Source organism: Macaca thibetana, chromosome 1 (genome assembly GCF_024542745.1).
Source record: "Macaca thibetana thibetana isolate TM-01 chromosome 1, ASM2454274v1, whole genome shotgun sequence".
Classification (NCBI taxonomy): Eukaryota; Metazoa; Chordata; class Mammalia; order Primates; family Cercopithecidae; genus Macaca; species Macaca thibetana.
This window is the reverse complement of record NC_065578.1, coordinates 165001702-165024809: the sequence shown is the minus strand read 5'-3', so window position 1 is coordinate 165024809 and position 23108 is coordinate 165001702. Positions and strand designations below refer to the sequence as shown.

The 23108-nt window shown below is 35.0% G+C and overlaps 1 protein-coding gene across 3 annotated transcripts in view; it reads left to right on the top strand.

The window, feature by feature from the left end:
• The window catches only part of NEK7 (NIMA related kinase 7), a 144188-nt gene that overhangs the window by 53980 nt on the left and 67100 nt on the right, over nt 1-23108 (top strand). For all 3 annotated transcript variants that reach the window (XM_050765348.1, XM_050765340.1, XM_050765357.1), the window contains one exon: nt 13274-13358. In XM_050765348.1, the coding sequence (XP_050621305.1) occupies nt 13302-13358 (57 nt within the window). In that variant the 5' untranslated portion in view covers nt 13274-13301. The remainder of the gene's footprint in view (nt 1-13273; nt 13359-23108) is intronic.

The window sequence follows — 23108 nt, the reverse complement described above, 5'->3', positions numbered from 1 at the left end:
CAGCATCTCCTTATGATAAAAACCCTCAACAAACTAGGCATAAAGAAACATACCTCAAAATAATAAAAGCCATATATGATAAACCCACAGCCAACATCATACTGAATGGGACAGAGTTGAAAGCATTCCCCCTAAGAACTGGAACAAGATAAGAATGCCTACTTTCACCACTTCTATTCAATATAGTACTTGAAGACTTAGCCAGAGCTATCAGGCAAGAGACAGAAATAAAGCACATCCAGATTGGAAAAGAGGAAGTCAAACTGTCTCTGTGTGCTTATTATATGATCTTATACCGGAAAACCCCAAAGACTTCTCCAAAACACTCCTAGATCTGATAAATGAATTAAGTATCAAGTTACAAAATCATTGTACAGGAATCAGTAACACTGCTATACACCAACAATGAACAGGCTAATAATTAAATGAAGGAGTCAATCCCTTTTACAATACCTACCTACAAAAAAAAAAAAAAAAAAAGCTCCAAGCCTAGGAATATACTTAACCAAGTAGGTGAAAGATCTCTACAAGGAGAACTACAAAACACTGCTGAAATAAACAAAACAAATGAAAATACATCCCATGCTCAGGGATTGAAAGAATCAATATTGTGAAAATGACCATACTGCCCAAAGCAGTCCTATGAAATTCCTATGAAAATACCAATATCATTTTCACAGAATTAGGAAAAACAATCCTCTAGTTTATATGGAACCAAAAAGCCCAAAGAGCTAAAGCAGTCCTAAGCAAAAAGCATAAGTCTGGAAGCATTACATTACCTCACTTCAAATCATACTACAAGGCTATAGTAATCCAAGCTACATGGTACTGGTATAAAAGTAGATGCAAAGACTAATGGAACAGAATAGCAAACCCCGAAATAAAGACAGACACTTACAACGAACTGATCTTTGACAAAGAATACAAAAACATAAATTGGGAAATGGACATCCTATTTGATTAATGGCGCTGGGAAAACTGGATAGCCACATGTAGAAAAATGAAACTAGATCCCTATCTCTCACCATATTACAAAAGTTAACTCAAAATGGATTAAAGATTTAAATCCGAGACCTGAAACTAAAAATTCTAGAAGAAAACCTAAGGAAAACTCTTCTGGACATTGACCTAGGCAACGAATTTATGATGAAGACTCCAAAAACAACTTCAACTGCAACAAAATAAATAAATGGTACCAAATTAAATTTAAAAACTTCTACACAGCAAAAGAAATAATCATCAGAATAGACAACCTGTAGAATGGGAGAAAATATTTGCAAATTATGAACCCAAAAGGACCGATATGCAGAATATACAAAGAACTCAAATCAGCAAGAAAAAAATGTAATTAAAAGATTAACAAAACAAAACAAAAAAAACATGAATAGACATTTCTCAAAAGAAGATATACAAGTGGCCAACAAATATGAAAAAATGCCCAACATCACTTATTATCAGGGAAATGCAAATTAAAACCATAATGAGATGCCACCTTACTCCAGTCACAATGGCCATTATTTTAAAAGTCATAGATTCTAGCATGGATATGGTAAAAAAGGAACACTTACACACTGCTGGTGGGAATGTAAATCAGTACCACCTCTATGGAAAGCAGTATGGAAATATCTCAAAGAACTCAAAGTAAATCTATTTGATCTAGCAATTCCACTGATGGATGTCTACCCAAAGGAAAAGAAGTCAGTGTATCAAAAAGATACTTGCATGTATATGTTTATTACAGCACAATTTATAATTGCAAAGAAATGGAATCAACCCAAGTACCCCTCAGCTGATGAATGGATAAAGAAATGTGGTGTGCGTGTGTATATATGTTTTATATATATCTATATATTAAATTTATATATATTTACATAAACATGTTTATAATTAACAGTTTATGTGTATTTTATATAATAATATATTAAAATGTGTGTATATATATGTGTGTGTGTGTGTGTGTGTGTGTGTAGAATATTACTCAGCTGTAACAAAGAATGAAATAATGTCTTTTGCAGCAACTTGGATGGAACTGGAGGGCATTATTCTAGATGAAGTAACTGAGGAATCAAAAATCAAATACTGCATGTTCTTACTTATAAGTAGGAGCCTAGTTATGGGTACACAAAGGCATACAGTGTGGGATAATGGACATTGGAGACTCAGAATGGGGAAGGGTGGGAGGGATGTGAGGGATGAAAAACTACTTTTTGGGTACAATATACACTACTCCAGTGGCAGGTGCATTAAAATCCTAGACTTCACCACTATATACACATTTTAAAACATTATTGTATAAAATATATAGAATTTTTATTTGTCAGTTTAAATAGCTGAAACAATTCAGGGTTTACATTTTTGGCAGTAATATCACAGAGGTGATGTTTTCTGCTTAGTGCATTGTATTTGGAGGCACATATCTGCATGTCCCATTACTGGTGATGTTAACTTTTGATTATTTGGCTGATGTGATATCTGCCAGGCTCTCTACTATGAAATCACTCTTTTTCCCTTTGTAATTAATAATAATAATTGCATTAAAATGTTGTAATAAAAATAATTGTTTTTTTGGGGAGGGTGGGAAATACTGTGAGACACTGTAAAAACTTTGCTGCACTAGTCATCCATTGATGATTCTTGCCTGAATTAGTTATTTCTGTGATGACTGGGAAATACTGAATTTTAAATCCCAGTGTTCTTTCTTTATTAGGTGGCATTCTTTTGTAAGAAGTAGGTTCCCCATTTTCACTATTTATTAATTTATGTTGTTATCAGCTCATGGGTTCTTACTTTATTCAATGGATTTGTTACTCTCAAATTGTGCCAAATGTGGCTGACGGGAACCCATTCAAGCTGGCTTTTGTGTCTTTTTGACATGTCCACATTGTTCTTTGAATACTACCTTGTCTTTGGCACAACAAAACGTTTCAGGCTCAGCTTGTACTTTCTCACCCTGGGTCCTGGAACCAATTATTTCTCCAAAGAACCCTAATTCCTTTAAGTGGAGAAGGGCTTTAGACACCAAGGTTGGTAGTAGGTTAGTTTAATGTGTTTAACTATAAATGTTGAGACTGGGATACTAGAAACATTCATCGTTCTTTTCAAAGATCTGATAGTTATCCTAGTAGTTCTTAAAAACTCATCATAACACAGAAATGTAAGAATGAGCTATCAACTCTAAACACTTATTTTTTTGTGTTGTCTGATATAGACATGTCATTTGCTTGATTATGGGAAGTACTGGATGACTCAGTTAAATGGAGGCAGGAAAGTGAGGTCAGGAATATTCCTGCTGAATGGTGACTTGGGGCCAAGAAAAATATTAGTTCTGGATTTGAGTGTTCAGACTCTGCCAAGTATCAGTCACCATAAAGTTTCCATGATACCCTTTCATTTTTTAGGTATCACATGTACATATAGCTCAATCAGTAATTTTCCTTTGGATGGGAGTAGTGTTGCTATTTAAATATGATTGATTTTTTTGTTATTTATGAGCTGTAGTTGTAATCAATGAAGTGTCTTATTAATATTCTCAGAATATTTAAATGGTACATATAACTGGAAGGAATATTGAAGAGTTTATTAATAACCTTGAAGGTTGAAAAGGCACTTTATTTCAAGAAAAGGAAACTATTAAATAAGTTGGGACTAATATGCGTCAACTCTTTAGAATTCTGAAAAAAATCAGAAAACTAAAAACTTCTGAAGCTCTATTTGAAATCTCTTCAAATTGGTAAGCACATAGTTTGATATTTAAGATTTCATACTATGTCAATAATTCATTTTAGGGAAACTTTAATAGCATCATGGAATTATTACTTGGAAGCATAAAGAGGAAGTCTGTTTAAATAATCTTTGGAAACATAAAGAGGAAGTGCATTTAAACAAATAGAATCTATGGATATTCTTGGTTAAATTGGATTTACTTTACATTTTAAGTTAAAAGTTGAATTTGAAAGATTATGAGATTAACCGCTCTTTAAATCTTTCTTCATTAAGTATATATAGCATGAATAATTTTTCTTTGGTTTAACATTCTTTAATATGATTATTTGTTTTCTGCCTAAAGTCCAATTATAAAGTTTTTTTGACAAAAATTATGATCACAGGTAAAATGCACCAATGATTTTTCTTAAAAACATATTTTTAAGCCTCATTAAAAAAACTTTTGTATTGCATGTTTTAATGCTATATAATTGGCCAAGAATCAAATTAATGTTTTGAAATGTATATTGGTTTATTTTAGGTCAATTTCTGCAAAATAAATTTCAAAGATGAAATTCACTGAAGATGTCTATAGATGTAGATTAAAGCTTCTTGTTTTGATTAAGATTTTAGCTAAGGTAAATATGTTAGCTGTAGTTTTTCAATTCAAGTAATATTCAGGAAAAAGTATATACTTAGCATGATTTAATTTGCTGGTAATTATCTTAAAATTTTAGCTTTAGAAAAATTAACTTATTAAATATGGGAACTAGAAAAGGCATTATTTTCATTTAGGGAACTGTTATAATGTTATTGCAGTTTTTACATGAAGATAGTTATCTAGTATAATGTTATCTAGTATAGTGTCATTGAGGACTGTATTATTTGTAATATATACAGTATATTGTACTTTGTTTAATAGTTTTCTTATCAGGGTCATATGCATTATGAAAATTCAATCCACTGGCAAACAGATCTAATGTCTTTAAACTAAATGGTTTTGTCATTTAATTAGCGTTTGTATCTGATATTCAGATTCCTAATTTTGTTCTTTTATTTTCCATAAAATATGTGACCATACGCAATAATAGGGTAAGAAGATTGTTTTACTTTAATGTGCATTGAGTTTCTGGATATATGTGAAAATATTTGTAGTACTTAAAATATTTGGGGTTACCATAATATGCTTAAGAGAACTTTTGTCAATCACACTAAAAAGCTTTAGGTGATAAACAACTAATTGGTTTGAGAATTTCAAGACAATATATTGAACTCCCCTTCCCCAAAGAAATTTTGACTATTATAAAACTGTTCTGTATGGTTTTTCTCCTAATAACTTAGTTAGGTTTTTCTGTGTGAATCTCATTATGTATTTTGTCCTTCCTGACACCTGCCTTATGTTTATTTCCCCTCTATTACCTACTTTCGATGGTGGTACCACCATGTGCTGTTTCCCCCAAGCTAAAATCGTGGAATCATTTTTAACTTCCATTTTCCATCACCCACCATATCTAATCAGTCACAAGTCCTAAAAGTCAAAACAAGCAATGCTAACATCGATCCTCTATTCTCCATTTCCTTTCATGTTTTATTCATTCAGCGATGTTTATTGAGTGTCCATTATATGCCAGCTGCTTGCTGATGAGTACAGCAGGGAACAAAATGACAGTCTCATCCTCTGCTACTTATATCATAGCAGAGGAGATACACAATAAAAAAGTAAATAGTAAGACAATTACAAATTGTTATAATTCCTGTGTAGAAACTAAAGCGTGAAGATATGAATCAAGCAAGGGTCAGGGTGGGGGCAGGACACTACTTTGGCGAGGGCAGTTAGGATAGAGCTGATTTTGAACTAGCCCTTCAGGGATTCTGGGCCTAGAGGATGGTAAATACAAAGGTCTGATGCCAGAAAGGATTTCACAGATTTCAAGAACAGAAAGGAGTTTAGTGCTGATGGAAGGCATTCATTAAGAGAGACTGGGCTGGTAATGTGGGAGAGGCAGGCAGGAGGTTACTTACAGAATTCTACTGTTTTTCAGAAAGGAGTTTGAATTTTATTCTAAGAACAATGAGAGTGTTATAATTTCATTTATGTTTCAAAATATCACTTTGGAGAGAATGGTAGAAAAGGAGAGATCAATTAGTAGGCCATTATGGTAGTCCCAGGTAGAGACATGATGATAACTTGTAGGGTAGTATTAGTGGTAACGGAGGAAGATGAACAAATTTCAGGTGTATTTTGGAAGTAGAACAAATGATGCTTACTGATGTGTTGAATGTAGGGAGCAAGTTTCATTTTAAAATGTCCTTGATGAAGTGGTAAAAGAGTATTATTCTTATCAAATGTCAGCTTTTGAGTATATGTCTTTTAATATGATATGTGAAATTGGAAGTGCGCTTAAAGTTCTACTGCAGCAAATCAAAGTTGTCTCAAGGAAAAGCATTTGTGCAGTTGTTTGAAGAGCAAGGTGAGTAGCTACTGTTTTCATGGAACACCATGTTTACTTGAAAGCAAGACAATATTCAGACAGGCATTTCATAGATATTTTTAGGAAAACAAACTGCCTGTCCTTTAAAGGAAAACGACTGACATTATTTGTTGTTAATGATATTTGAACTTTTAAAGTGAAAATTAGAGTTATGGAAAACCTGTATTCATCAGTATGACCTTGACATCTTCTTGGTATTTAAAGATTTTTTGGATGAGATTAGTGGTGATCTCGACTAATGTGATTTTTTAAATGGTATAATGAAATAGCCAACATTTAGAAGATCTGAATAACTCAGTGGACTAAAAATTTTCAGATGACCAATGTAAAAAATCTTGTATAATAAAGATCTATGCAAAGGGCAAGATAGACTATTGGATTTTAAGAGTATGAAGGTTCATAGAAATAATTTGAGTGTGCACACTGCAGTTTGGGAACCTACCACCTGACAAATTTGGTATAGTATGAAAGAAGAATATCTACAGTGATATAAAATGGTTATTAAAATACTTCTGTTTTTTTCACCTATACATTTGTGGAAGGACAGATTTTTTAATATATATCCATGCGCCACATAATGATGCTTTATGGACTGCATATAAAACTTACGGTTTCTTAAGATTATAATGAAGATGAAAAATTCCTATTGCCTAGTGATATCATAGGTGTTGTAATGTTTGTAGTGCAGTGCATTACCTTTTCCATGTTTAGATACACAAATACCACTGTGTTTCAGTTGTCTGGTATTCAGTATAATAACACGCTATACAGGTTTGTAGCCTAAGAGCAATAGGTTATACCATATAGTTTAGCTGTGTAGTAGGCTATACCATCTAGGTTTGTGGAAGTACACTCCATGATGTTCATACAGTGACAAAATCAACTAAGAAGATATTTCTTAGCACATGTCCTCTTCGTTGAGCAACATATGTCTGTACTTCAACCAAAACAATGTGTCTCAACAGATTGAATGCAGAAACTTTTTCTATGAGGATAGACATTAAGTTTGCAAAATGTAAGACACTTCTTCCCTTCTAACTAACTTTTGGAAAATGTAGCTATTTATAAAATAGATAGATAGATAGATAGATAAAATGGGCTTATGCTATTGGTAAATAAATTAGTATGTATTTTTTAAATTTCCGAGTTTTAATTGCCAATATGGAGAATATAGATGGATTTAACCCACATAAACAAAAGGTCTTTAGAGACCTCAGGTAAAGAAATGTGGAGACCTAAAAGTTTGAGAATTGTGAGGCTGGGTCAATTGAGTAGATGGTGATGCATGTAGAAATAAAAAAAAGATTGGAGGAAAAGCAAGTTTTGTAGTGCATGAGAGGTGGAATCCTTTATTCCGGTGGAAACACCAAGTGGACAGTTAGATATAGGTATTTGTAGTTCAGAGCTCAGGATAGATACCTGCAGTGAAGATACAAATTTCAGAGTAACCATATAACAGTAGTATTCCAAGGCCATGATCCTGGCCAGTCATGATGACTCACTCCTGAAATCCCAGCACTTTGGGAGGCTGAGGTGGGAGGATCACTTGAGCCCAGGAGTTCTAGACTAGCCTGGGCCACATAGTGTGACCCCATCTCTACAAAAAATAAAAAATAAAAAATTTTAAAAAAATTTAAAGGACATTATTCTGGACGACTTGAAAAGTGTGTAGGTTAAAAAAAAAAAAAAAAAAAAAAAAGATTCAAGTCTTGGAGGACTCCAGCATGTATAAGTTAAATAGAAAAGGGAACTTAGAATAGCTAGGAGAGAAACCAGGAGGATGTGAAGAACAGAACATTCAGGAAAGTGGGTTAGTTGTGTTGACAGCTGGTGGAGGATGATTAAGAGGTACCTCATGATGACTCTTGTCATCTCTTGTCTGTATTGGTGCAGTAGCCTGTTAACTGGCTTTCTTGCTTGTGGTTGTGCCCATCTGTCCTATTGCTAGAAAGATAGTCTTTCAAAGATAGTGAACTTCCCTCTCTTTCAGCTGCTTAAAACCTAACAATATCTCTCTCATTTCAAATGGATATCATAATTTTTTTTTCCATAAACTGACACTTGTGTATTTTTAGATTAATCTTTTGCTACTAATTCCCTACCCACTGTCTCCCACAACTCACCAACTTTAATTTGAAATTACTTTTAAATTGGTGTGTACTATACTTTTTACTGTTTTGATGTGTTCTTTCCTCTTCTCAGAATTCCTCTCTTCCCTAGCTCATCTTTTCCTATTCATTATTTAAAACCCAATTCAGGCAGCACCTTCTTTGGGGAGTGTTTTGTTTGTTTGTTTGAAGATTGGTTGCCAGATTTGTTAAATGTGATGATAGTTTTTTGGTCATTGATTTTATACTTAATTTGTAGCAACAATTACTTGATTTTTCTTGACATGCATGTATTCATTCATTAAATAAATATTCCTTCAGCCACCTATTTTGTACCAGGTATTGATGTAAGCACTGGTGATACAGCTGTGGATGACACAATTGTGTCCCTGAAACATAGAACTTACAATCTGGAAGATTGAATGCATATTAAAATATGTTATATATTAAAGTATATTTTTCTTTCCATTTATGAAAGGATTAGTGGTACAAGATAAACTATTTGGTCTTCTGAGGACATAAGTAATGGTGTTAAATCAGTATGTAAACATTGACATATTCTATAATAACATTAAGAACCCACTGAAGGCTGGGTGTGGGGGCTCACCCCTGTAATCCCCGCACTTTGGGAGGCCAAGGCGGATGGATCACCTGAGGTCAGGAGTTCCAGACCAGCCTGACCAACATGGTAAAACCCTATCTCTACTAAAAATACAAAATTTAGCTGGGTGTGGTGGCACACGCCTGTAATCCTAGCTACTTAAGAGGTTGAGGCAGGAGAATCACTTGAACCCAGGAGGAAGAGGTTTCAGTGAGCCGCGATTACGCCACTGCACTCCAGCCTGGGCGGCAGAGCGAGATTGCGTCACATGGAATTATGTTAGATGTATTATGCAAATAATTTTTATTCATTGTACTTACTGTAATAGGTATACGTTTTCATCCACAGTTCCTGCATCATAACTCCCATAATGCTGTTACAGCCTTTTGTTCTAATATTGGGGTGCCTCAGGGCTCAGAAGCAGGCCTCAGAAAACAATCTCTCTCTGTGACCTTCTCCTGCCCTCTCACCTGCTTCTTTCTCTCCCGAAGGAAGGGGTCTTCCCCCACCTTTCTGTCTTGGAGACAGCCATAAAGAAATTTTCTGACCTGCTCTGTCTGATTGTAGGTCTTAACACCTTCATTTCAGAAGGGGTTCTGTCCCATACTCTGGAGGAGGAATGCTGCACAAAGAGGCCAAGAAGAAGCTGAACAGACAGGCCTCGCTGGGTTTCCCCACTCAGTCTGTTAGTATTTGATCATAGCTTTTTTGTCCAGTCACGTTTCTGTATGTTTGTCAATCATGCCTAGCCAATGAAATCTCCACAAAAGGCCCAAGCGGCCGGGTTCAGGGCGCTTCCGGATAACTGAACACATTGGAAGTTCCTGGAGTGTGTTGTGTCTGCAGAGGGCATGGAAGCTCTGCACCCCTTCCCCCATACTTGCCCATGCATCTCTCCATCGTATGCTTTGTAATATTCTTTATAATAGACCGGTAAACGTATTTCCCTTCCGGAGGTCTGTGAGCCGCTCTGGCAAATAAACCCAGAGAGGGGGTCGTGGGAACCCCAGCTTGAAGTGGGTTGGTCAGAAGTTCCAGAACTGATGGAAAGGGGGCGGTGGTCTTGTGGGACTGAGCCCTTAGCTTGTGGGATCTGGTGCTATCTCCAGGAAGATAGTGTTGGAATTGAATTGGAAGAAACCCAGCTAATGTCCACTGCAGAACTGATTATTTGCTTGATGTGTGGAGAGAAACCTCTACACATTTGGTCACAGAAGTCTTATTGTGATTGTTGTGGTGTGAGAGCAGAGGAAAAACACAGTTTGTGGTTTTTTTCACTCTTTTTAAGTTTAAATTCAATATGAGAAATTTATTGAGAATTTTATTTATGTGCAGAGGCTCCTTGACCTTCTTTATGAGGATACCGTAGAAGTGAGTTCTTTATGTAGACTTCTACAGTAAAACACTTTAAGTTTCCTTGAGTTTTGTATTTCTTTTTTCATGATTTTATTTACTTAGATATTGTAACTTATCAGTAGCTCTAGCAAACCCACTTTATTATAACCTAGCACAGAATTTCTCAAAATGTCTTCTTTGGATCAGTCAGACTGAGGGATATTTTAAAATGTTACACAAAGAAAACAAAGCAAAGAAGAAAGTTAAAAAACTTTTACTAATTGCAGGCCTGCTTGGATCCTTTGCTATGCTATTCACTATGACTCTTCAAGAGAGATTCATATAAAAAATAGTATTTCATAGGGGTCTTTGACCAAGAAACTCTTTTCTTTTTTTTCATGGAATATCTTGTGAAACTGTCTGTGGGACACTAGGTATGAAATGCTGATTTTAATATTGGATTTCATACTAAAAGGTATTTGGATTCACTTTTAGAATTATCCTTCATCCTCCTCCCCTCCTTGAATCCCATACTGTATAAACATGATTATTTATCATGACCAAGTGGGGTTCATCCCAGAAATGAATACTGGTTTAATATTCAAAATTGAATCAACATAATTCAACATTTTAACAGATTAAAAAAGTACAAACATGTAATAATTTCCATAGACGCAAAATTTTTTATAAAAATCTAACATCTATTCTTTGTAAAAACTTCCAGCAAACAATAGAAGGGAATTATCAACCTGATAAATCAGGGCATCTATAGAAAATGTATAGCTAACATAATACTTACTGGTGACAGATTTAATACTTTTTTCCTAAGATTAAGAGCAAAGAAAGGATGTCTGCTCTCTACTTCTATTCATTGTACTGGAGGGTCTATCTATTGTAGTAAGGCAAAAAACTACAGAAAAAGCTACTTGGACTAATATGCAAGTTTAGGAATTTTGCAAGATACAGGGGCAATATGCAAAAATGTTTTATTCCTATACATTAATAACCATCAGAAAATTGAATTTAAAAACTCCATCATTTATAGTAACATCAAAAAATATAAAACAGTAAATAATCTGAAAAGAGATGTGAAAGACCAGTATAATGAAACTGGAAGCCATATTGAAAGAAACTTAAAATAAATGAGATATTCTCTGTTCATGAGTTTGAAAACCCCATATTATTAACATGTCAGTTCTCCCCAAATCGATCTTTAAGGTTGATGTAATCCCAATCAAAATCTGAGCAGTTTTTAGAAAATTGAAACAAGCAGATTGATTTTACAATTCGTATTAAAATCAGACATGTAATTAAGTAGATATCAAGACTTTATAATAAGCTATAGTAATTAATACTGTAGTTTTATATAGAGTAGTAATAGTACGTGTAGTATGTACATTATAGGGCAGTACTACACTGTATAGTGTAGTATTGGTGTTAGTGCAGATAGACCAGTGGAACAGCAAAGAAAGTGCAAATACATATATGTGTGTGTATATACGTGTGTGTATATATATATATAAACACATGATCATTTGGTATATGACAAAGATGACATAGCAGCAGTGCAGTGTGGTAAAGGATAATCTTTTCAATATATCATTTGAGGTCAGTTGGATATCCGTAAAGAAAAACAAAGATTGACTTTGACTTATATCATTAAAAAAACTTAATTCCAGATGGTTTGTAGATCTAAATATTAAAGTTTAAAAAAATAAACCTTACATTAGAAAATAATGTGAGAACTTAGAGTAGAAAAATAATTCATAAATAGTACACAAAGCATTAATCATAAAGAAAAAGATTAATTACTTAGACCACATTAAAATTATGAATTTCTTTTTTTCTTTTTTTTTTTTTTTTTTTGAGACGGAGTCTAGCTCTGTAGCCCAGGCTGGAGTGAAGTGGTGCCATCTCGGCTCACTGCAAGCTCCCCCTCCCAGATTCACACCATTCTCCTGCCTCAGCCTCCCAAGTAGCTGGGACTACAGGTGCCCATCACCACGCCTGGCTAAGTTTTTTGTACTTTTAGTAGAGACGGGGTTTCACGGTGTTAGACAGGATGATCTTGATCTCCTGACCTCCTGATCCACCCGCCTCAGCCCCACAAAATGCTGGGATGACAGGCGTGAGCCACTGCGCCCAGCCATGAATTTCTATTCATTAGTTCATGGAAAGACACCATTGGAAAGGTTTTAAAAAGACAAGTCACAGGGTAGAAGAAGAAATTTGTAATACAAATGAACCATGCCCAGAATATTTGTATTGGTTTTTAAAGAGTATGATGAAGTGAAGATGTGTTTTAGTTGTTCCATCAGTTAATCCCATTTAAAAGAGACCGTAGTTTTTTGAGTCTCAGATTTTAGTCATAAAGTAACATTTATAAAGAACCTAGAAACACGTAGTATTGAGTAGAATCGGTGCAAATGTAGTTCCTGGAGTGTAAGGGCTGTGCATGATTAATATTTCAATTTTTGAGTCTTGTGCAATACCTGGCACGTAATTACCTTCAGCCTAGTTTACTGAATTAATGGATGAATGCTTTATAATTACAAAGTATGCATGAAAGAGGAGACACTCATATGAGGACTGGCCTTTGAAGTTTAAATTAAAAAAATCACAGTAAACAGTTGGATGAAAGAATAAAAGTACTAACATTTTTAGGATAAGGTGCATTTTAGGGATGTAAAACATTGAACTTTATAGGGAGCGTACTCTGATACTTCTAATAGTGGCTGGATAGAGGAAAGTATCTTTGATTTATAAGGCGGAATGGAGAAGAAAGAATTTCATCTCAGGAAACGGGATTTTCTAAGCAAATAATGCTTTTGAAGAAGTGGAAATGGTTGAGACTGAATATTTGTGGGAGCTAACATTGCTTGGATTTAGCAAATGGCAGAAGAGTGTGGTGTATCTCAGTGAATTTTTGAAGCATCAGGTAAATTTAGTATTTGAATGCATGCGTCAGGCGTATGATAAATGATGTGAATTGGTAATGATTACATTATTTAAATTTCCACTGTACATTTTTGCAGAGTTCTAAAGTTCCTGTTGCTTCAGACAATGGATGAGCAATCACAAGGAATGCAAGGGCCGCCCATTCCTCAGTTCCAACCACAGGTAATTTATCCTAATTAAGGTGGTCAGAAGTATATATAATCTATGTTAAATATGTGTAAGCAAGTAGTACATTTACAGTTGCTTTAGGAAATAAAGTAGCACAAAAGTACTAATTTTGAGTTTCCAAGTTTTAATCAGCATTTTTTTTTTGCTTTGTTTTTCAGTTTTGTTTATGGCTTTTAGGTATAATTGTTTTAGGTGTAATTAGTACACTTTTTAGATATAATTATTTAGGTGTAATATATTATTTATTTTTAATTGATACAGTACAATTGCACATATTTTGGGGGTGCAGTTTGCCATTTCAATAGAAATATTTATTTTAAAATATTGTTTGATAATGCTTAGTTCCCGTTGGCAAACATGAAAACAAAAAGGCGGCTTTAGCTTTTAACTTTATTTGAATGACCTGTAAGCTCTGAACATTAGTATTAGGTTTAGGGAAGGAAGACAAAAAAAAAAAAAAAAAAAAAAAAAAAGATGAGACTGCGCCTAAGTTTGGGAGTGCCAGTACATTTTGTACCTGCCCCTGCTTTAGTGGGCTGATCTTGCCTTGCCCACAGCTGCCTTCCATGATGGTTACTTTTCTCTCCCTCTCACTTGTAGTGTATTTCTCCTGTGATATATTTGCTTGTTTCTTGTATTTAATAACATAAAATGAGGTGAAAAAATCTTTTAGTAAAAAATGTACATATATTCATTATTTAGCATCCTGCATTCAGTGTGAATGCTTGTCATAAAGCTAATGTGTAATGACATGTTTAAAATAACAGTCGCCACCCCATGTCAGGGCGATACCTCATTTTTATTGCTGTTGTTCCTGAAGACTATATTTCTCAGCTTGGTGTTTGAGGCATTCTACAATATGTCTCACGTATACTCTGCTAGCCTTGTCCCAGTTTTGTTTGGATAGTATTTCTGAAAACATTTGGGCAATTGATAAGTGTTCTTTCACAAGAGTTCTGTAGTCAAGTAGGTTTAAGAGACTTGGGGAAAACAGCAACTTTGTGGCAGTACTTCCTCAGAGCCTTTCCTACACTAGTGTGCATTGTGAATGAATTTTGAAGAGTGGTATAGGCTTTAGTGTTTTCCAAACTTAATTTGTCTATGGAATCCTTTTTTTATTTTTAGTGCATCTGTTGACTTCTCGCAGAAGCACTGTTCAGAGAATAACCATCTATAAAAAAAGATCTTTTCTGCTTCTGTGACTTTGTTCATTTTGTACCCTCCATCTTCCCCTCCAATTTTCTAAAACCTGCCCGTCCTTTAAGAACCATCAACAAAGCGTCTCTACCATAAAGCTTTGTCTGATCCTCTGAAAGCAGTATCTTTCCTTGGAAATGTGGTGGTATCTTCTTTGCATCTCTCTTCTGGTATTTCTGATACTTTGGTGTCATTTTTATATGGGCATTTTTCTTATCTCTCTTATTAGATTAAAATCTCCTTGAGGGAAAGGACTGTGTCTTACTTACCTTGGATGCCCTGTGGTACTTTAGTTTCTTACATGTAGCAAGGGCTCAATAAGAATATGTAATTGAAACCAACCAGAGACTCAATGAAATGAGTCCTTTACTTAATTGCACTATTACATTGCTTTTCTTTGTTATACCTGTCTGAATTTTCTATATTGAGTAAAAAGACCCCTTAGCTTAAAGTAAGGCCAATATTTTAATTTCAAGAAGATTTTTTTTTAAAGTCCCCATATATATTTATGTTATGGTCATAAATTATATTATCAAGATTATAATAAACATATCTATTAAATATAGACCTCTTAGGACTCATTTTACACACATATGCAAACATTATTGTTTCATATTATATTATTTCCAGCAAAGACAATAAAATAACACCTCTAAAAATTAGGTAGTTCATGTTTTGAGATTTTGAGATTCACAGTTTTTAACAACCTTCTGTTTCAAAGAGGAAAAAAATAAGCACTTTCATTTTTGCCTCCTACTGACTCACCAACCAGGAAAGGTCGGAGTGGCAGTAGGAGGGAAAAATAAAAGTGATTGTTTTCCTGTGAGACACTGGGCTGCCCCACAGTATAAATTTCAAAATTATAGAAGCAGTTCTGCATTTCTTTTCACACTGTTCCTTTCGTTTATGCCTCCTGCTGCTGCTCCTGTGTGGGTGGACCTCTTTCCCTGTTGGAAACAGGCAAGTGTCATCCAAGGTTCTAGCTGCCTTGTGGCAGGTGGGGGAAGGGAGATACATTTCTTTTTCCTCCTCTCTGCATTCACACTGATGGTGTGAGACAGTGAAAGAAAGATTACCTGACAAGAGCTTATAGGCATTATTGGTTATTAAGTCTTTGAAAAACGTTACTGCTCTCAGTAGCATTATTTTAGAAGACTGGGAAAGGACAGCCTCTGCTCAGCTTTGACAACCTTTTTTTGTTCCACACCACTGACCTGAGTAATGGGGGTGATATGGCAACATCTGGTTAGCCCAGTGACTTCTTTCACTTTTGTAGTAGAAGTCTGGGCATAAACAGAAAACTAAGGAAGTCAGGTTTCTGAGTGTCAAATACCAATTCCCTGTTATAATTATAAGTGATATCTTGGCATATCCATTCTTTTTCTTGTTTCAAAGTGAATACTGTCACTCCATAATGCATAATATGTGGACTCATTTTTAGTACAGTATAAGTTCCTTTTGTTTTGTTTTAGAATGTGAGATTTATGTTTCTTTATTGATGTATTTTGAAATTTTTTCTATCGGCTCCACTCTTTCCCACCCTCCCTTTTTTTCCTCCTTTCTTCCTTTCTTGATTCCTTCCACTAGCATCTAGAAGGTATTGAAAGGATATTTTGACTAGATTCTTGTTCTGTATATTTTCATTGCCTTTGGACTCTTGTTTGTGGAACAGTGGATTTAGGTTTAAAAAAAAATTCAAATTATATAAAAGGTGGTGACTGGGAAATAGTAAAATTTTTACTCTTTACTATAAGACTAATTTTAAACAATGGAAGTTTACAATTAACATTTTGTGAGTATTTTGATTTATGGTTATTGGCTGAAGATGGCTATGGTAGAGTCACATTTTTTCCAAAATGTTAATTATAAACCAATTATAATCAGAGTACAATTTTAAGAATTTTTATGAGTTATTAGAAGGAGGATTAATTTTCATTGTGATGTGATCAGAGGCCTAGGTTATGTTTTTTTTAAATTTGAAGATAGTGTAATACTTTGGCTACTTATGATAGAGAAAAGACATGTCACTCAGATCTGTGGGTAGAAAAACAAATATTCCTTATTCTTACAGTGTGGAAAGTATGAAAATCTTATCTTGGAGTCTTGCAACTTAACCTGTAAGGTAGCCTGACCATTCCTTTAAGCTTCATGGCAGTTCAGACTGTAATCCATTTACTATTTTGCATCTCTGTGAAGTGAATGTGGAGGGATGAAATAAAGTTTACCTTGAGTAGCATGTTCAGGGTAGTAATCAGGGTTCATTGTAGGCCAGCCAGAAAGAAAGTATCCCACCCTATTGGGTATGAATTTTAGTCTCGATAACTATATTACCTTCTTTTTTCTCTAGCTTATCTTCTGGAGTTACTTTCTTTGTGAAATAAGTGTCATTTAACTTGTTTCTTTTGGTCAACTGATTTTACCAACGTGTTTGTCATAGGCATTGAGCAGAGTGCTTCTATTTTTGGAAGTCTTTTCAGAAATTTAGATGTTACATTCTCCTAGTAACAGTTTCCTTTATTGAATAACTTTATTGATGGTACAGAATGAACAATAGCTTTTTTGAGGGAAGAGGACTCTTGCTGTAGGTTAAATTTATGGCCATGAAACTCAAGTAAAGCCTAATGCTGCTCAGCAATCATCCTTAACTCATCCACTCCCTACTTTCCTGGCTCCAAACTCTCCCACTTGATATCTTTTCTGTCCTCAAACCCATAACATATCCTTTCCTCATCCTAGCTCTAAGCTGATGCCCTTGCTCCTATTTTACTGAAGAAACTGAACCAGCCAGTCAGAAGAGAACCTCCACAGTCTCCTACCATAGTTATCCTCCTCCCAGAGTCTGTATTCACACCGTCTGCCTTTTCTGTTGTTACCAGATGAACTATCCACACTGCTCTCAAGGGCCAACCCTCCCATGTGCACCCCCTCTACTGAGTCTGTGCTACTATGCTATTATTTCTCCCCTCTAAACAACAAAATGAAACAAAAGAAAACCCCTTAAACAGTCTAAGTTACTCTTCCTTCCAGTTGTTGACCTATTTCTCCGCTCCCTTTTATAGCAAAGTTCCCAGAAAGGTTTTTCTGTAGTTCAGTCTCCCATTTCTCCTTTCTCTCTAAAATCTACTCTAATTAAGCTCTCTACCCCATTGTGCCACCTAAGCTGCTCCTGTCAAGTCACAGTTACCTCTCTTGCTCCATCCAGTGCCAGTTTTCAGGCCTCATTTTACTTAGCAGATGCATTTGGTAGACTTGATTATGCTCTCTTCTTTGAAACCTGTTCTTCACTTGGCTTCCAGGAATCTTGTTGTTTTCTTGTCTTAATGGTCCCTCTATTGATTTCTTCTCACCTTCTGAGAAGGTGACACTTAACAGTGGAGTGCCCCAAGGCTCAGTTCCTTAGAGCTCTTTTCTCTCTATATCCCTTACTTTGTGTTCTCTTCTAGTCTCATGATTCTATGCTGGTGACTCTTAAATTTGTATTTCAACCTGGACCTCTGCCCCGAATTCCAAACTCATATATCCATTTGCCTACTTGGCATCAAATTTGCATGTTTCAACCCTAATGTGGCCCAAACTGAACTCTAAATATTTCCTTCCAGACTGACAACCCACCATCTTCTCCTCAGTAGGAAGTCTGTCATTCCAGTTGCTGAAGCTAAAACTCTTAGAGCCATTACTACCTTCCTCCTGTTTCTCTGATCTCATATTTAATGTTAGCATTCACCATAGGCCGAAGCTTTAAAATACATTTAGAATTTAAGCACTTCTTTTCTTCTCCACTGCTGCTACTCTGAAGTTACTTTAATCTTTCACCTATCTTATTGCAGTATCTTCCTAATTGATCTGTTTTCATCCTTGCTCCTTTCCCCTTTAATCTATTCCCAACATAGCAATATTTCACTCACATCTGTTTAAAGCCTTTCAGTAGTTTCCCATTGGCTTGCTCATTCATCTTCTTCAAGTATATACTTTAATATCACCTTCTTGATCACTCAATGAAAATGGAACCTTCCCACTCACGCAGTATGTCCAACCTGCCATATTTTTCTCCATAGAATGTATCACCTTATCACTTATTTTGTTCATTATTTTTCTTCTCTTAGGTATAAGCTTTCTCACTAGTCCCAGCGTGGTACACATAGTAGTCCCAGAATGGTACACATAGTATGCATTCAATAAATATTTGTTGAGTGAACAACTTGGTTTCAAATCAACCTGTCCTCTTTCTTTATGAGCCCTGTTTTTAAAATGAGTATTAAAATATATAAATATCTTCAGAATTTGTCTTTCATTATACATGTAACCACTTTTTTTTATTATATATTTGTTTATTGCCTTTTTAGTGTCTTTGTGCTGTATCCCCCTCCAGTAATATTTGTGGAATAAATGAATAAATTGTTAACAACCACTTTTACTCTCTGTCTCTGTCTTTCAGTAAAAGGCTTTTTCTCTCCATATTTAACTTTATCAGGTATAGCTGGTCGTGCTCATAGGGAAGTAGGGGAGATGGGAGTATCTTTGACATTAATTAATTATCTTGCTCATGATAACATAGAAGAGATAATCAGTATTTTTGGTTACATCATTTGGATGTAATAATTATTATGCTGGTAATATAACTAATGACAACTAAATGCTACAAATACCAGGGTCTTATAAATTTAATTAGATAACTGGTTATATTTGGTCACTCATTTTTCTTACACAATAGTAAAATTTCCTCCTTTGATAAAAGGCCAGTTTTAATGATTAATGGCATGTTGTCTAAACTGATGTAAGTCTCTGACACTTAGGAAACTTTAGGAATAGATTACATTTTACATAGTTAAAAAATTTTAGGGAGATAATTTTTCAAATAGGAAGAAGCACTAATAATTAGGTCTTGGTGGCACATATGGTGTTTTTTTGTTTATTTGCCTTTTTTGGTTTCCAGTGAAGTCTGTAGAAAATATGACAGAAAGTCTGTAGAATACATGATAGAAAGGATGTTCTGGTTTGTGCAGTTTGGAGGTGGGTAACACCTTTTTAAAGATAAAAGATAATAGCATGAGCTTTATTGCTAAATAAAATTTGAAAGTTATTTTAAAGTTTTGTTAGTTTTAAATTTTGGAGAAATGCAACAATATAAAATATAAGGTAGTTTATTTAATTAAATGGCTCTGGAAAATCACCAGTAAGAGATGAATTTGCAGTAACAATGAAAACCTTATTAATGGTGTTAATTATTGTAATTAATACTGGCTTGTATATTAAATCATTGATAACAATACCTCGAGGAATTATCAGGACATAATTTTCTCTCTGGGGAGACTATTGAGTTCATGCTGTGACTCTTCTAATTTCCCCAGAGAGGATTATCATCATAATGTTATCCTGAATTATCTTATTGCTCAGTAAGTGTCCTTGCCTTCAAATTTAAAGCAAATTAAGAAATTAATTTAGTCCTGGGAAGTTACTGTTTAAGGAGTCTGCACCTGTGAAAATAAGAACCAGTGGCAAACGGAATGAATTTTATTTTCAAATGAAAAGTATCTGTGTGAAGGAAACTCAGTAAACACAGACCAATATGTAGAAGTTAATCCCAATTAGTTAGTAAGATCTCTTGTTAATGTGATTAGAGTGTATTCACATTAAAAAAAAGTTTGTTAATAAGAACCCAGAACAGTATACTGATTCTCTACTAGATTCTACTTAGAGCTTGTAGATAATTATAGTCATGCCCTATGTATTTTGGGCCTTTTACATTCATTTAGTTCTTTCAAATACATTAACGGAGTTAGTATTTATTCTCTACTTCATGGCGTTTCTATAAAAAGCTAAGAAAAAAAAAAAACCCCTTTGGACTCTACCTTTGAGAAACTCAGTGTCTGGAAGGAGAAATGTATATACATAGTTGACCCTGGAACAACAAGAGGGTAGTTTGTGCAGCTAAAAACCCATATATAACTTTTGACTCCCTAAAAACTTAACTGTAAATAGCCTACTGTTGACTAGAGGCCTTATTGATAACAGAAACAGTCAATTAACACATGCTTTGTGTGTTTTGTCTATTATATAATGTATTCTTACAATAAACTACAGAAAAGGAAATGTTAATAAGGAAATCATAAAGAAGAGAAATGATAGTTAATATTCATTAAGTGGAAAGTAGATCTTCATCTTTATCCTCATTGTCTTTGCATTGGGTAGGCAGAGGAGAAGGAGAAAGAGAAGGGGTTTCTTGCTGTCTCAGGGAGGGGAGAAGTAGAAGAAAATCTACATATAAGTGGATCTGCACAGTTCAAACTTGTGTTGTTCAAGAGTCAGCTGTATAAACAAATAATTAAAAGTGTGTGTGATCCAGGACCCAACATGGTGCCTGAGTTTGTATGTGTCTTGATAGAGTTGAATGACTACTGTCAATTGCTACAGAAACAGAGGTAGAAGCCAATAAAGCTGCCTGAGCGAGTTGAAGATGATTCCTTAGAAGAGCTGACATGGAACTGAATCCCAAAGATGAGCTGTGGTTTGCTGTGTGTGAAAAAGGAAGTTATTCAGAAAGCATGGGAAGAAGCAAGTGCAATGCCATGGGCATGAGGCCAGAGTTCACAGTGCACTTGGGAAATACATGGTGCAGCTGGTGGAGGGGGCCATAGCGAGGTGCAAAAGTGACTTGAAAAGCCTTCTGTCGTAGATAAGGCATCATTATCCTCATTTGATAGTGGAAGAAACAAAGTGGGGTTTTACTTCCATAAAAGTTGAAGGTCGTCTAAGTGACTCATCTCAAATCTAAAAGCCATTTTGTGCCACTTAGAAAAAAAAAAACCTGGGTCATTAAGGAACTTCAAGGAACTGAGACTCAGTTTACACTCCAAACTGAGAACAGCAAAACGTCAATTTAAGTGATTTTATTTGGTTTATATTTCATGGTGATTTGAATCTCAGTATTTTGCTGAGTTATTTTATTCCCAGTAACTTAAAACATATGGGACACAGAACATCATTCAATAAAGAGAATATAGCTATTTCCTAAAAATAGTTCTTTACTTGAGTGGGAACCCATTTGATGATACCATTTTTTATTTAAAGCCCCTAATTTAATGCTACCTACAGTGGAATGTAACTCAGCAAAATGAAGTGTGGCATTGACAACAATATACTATAATCGCTACCGAAGTATATATGTATGTATATATTACCTGCCTGATGATCTGCTAAAGGAGACCTCCTCTTATACAAGCTTATTTTTATACAAATTGCAGTGTGGCAGAGAGACCCAAGGGTAGTTGGAGATGTGCAGCTATGCTCCTTCTCATGTCAGCTTTCCACATCTACACTGGGTGACAGGACATGGGAGCAGATGAGACAAGCTGTCACTCACCCACACTGCCCTTTGAAGAAAGGCCATAGGGGGAAAAAGGTGCCGCAAATGGGCTGTGAAGTTTACATACACTGCCCACTGTTAAACAGATTATGTCTAATGAAGTGTCTAATGCTCAGGCCATATCAACCTAATCCTTGGTGGCAGTTCATCCCTCAACTGCCAAAAAACACCGCCCTCTGGCCCTCTTTCGCCACTCTGGCGGCCAAGCACAGGGAGGTGCCCAGTCTTAATAAACCAAGACAGTGTGTGATCTGACATGCAAATGTAGGTCATTGCATATGTAAATGTGTGATTACAAACCTGCATGCCAAAACACATTAGTGAGACTTTGCTCTCAGCATGCGGTTGTCACACTGCCTTAGCAGTTCACGCTAATATTTGTCAAGTTATTGTGCAGACAGAAGATGGAATTCCCAGTCAAATTTAAAGTATCTGAATCGTTTGATAGTGTTCCTTCTAATGATGAAGCTGTATTTTGCTGTTGAGATTGACAAATCTTCATTAAGTGAAAGAATGATCTCTGTGTATAAGAGAAGGATTTATACTTATTAGATGACACAGACTATTCTAGTGCGTCAGTATAAACAATTATTAGGCAATCATAGACAATTTAAAACATGTTTCCTTTAAAAGAAAGAAAAACCTTTATTTAAAGTTAAAAACGTAAAAAAAAAAAAGCCAAATATCCATTGGATATATTTGAGAAGTGGTACTTTGTGAGTTTCTTTGTTACATATATATCATTTTGTCACATTGACACTTAATTGTAAATTCAATGGCTATGAAAAGAAATCCATTTGCAAATGAACATCATGGCAAGTTATCTCCCTTTATATGATAATTTTATTTTTGTTCTATGTTTCTTAGTGTGATATGCTTTTTCATCTTCATTTTTAACACATTTCTATTCCATTTTTGTCTTTATTTTTTATTTTTTTTAGTCAAAAGACTTAACACTGAAAATATCTGTGGATCATCATGTAGGTTCCCGTAATATTGGGTCATATTAAAGGTGACTTTGCTTAATAACATGGCAGTGTGGCATAGGCTATACTTGGAAATCAACTAGACATTCACTTGGTTTGATGACATCTACATTATGGGATTGGTGAGAGAATTGAATTTGATGGCATTTAAAGTCCTGATATACAGTGCCTGCTAAGTTGTGGGGATGAAAATGGGAC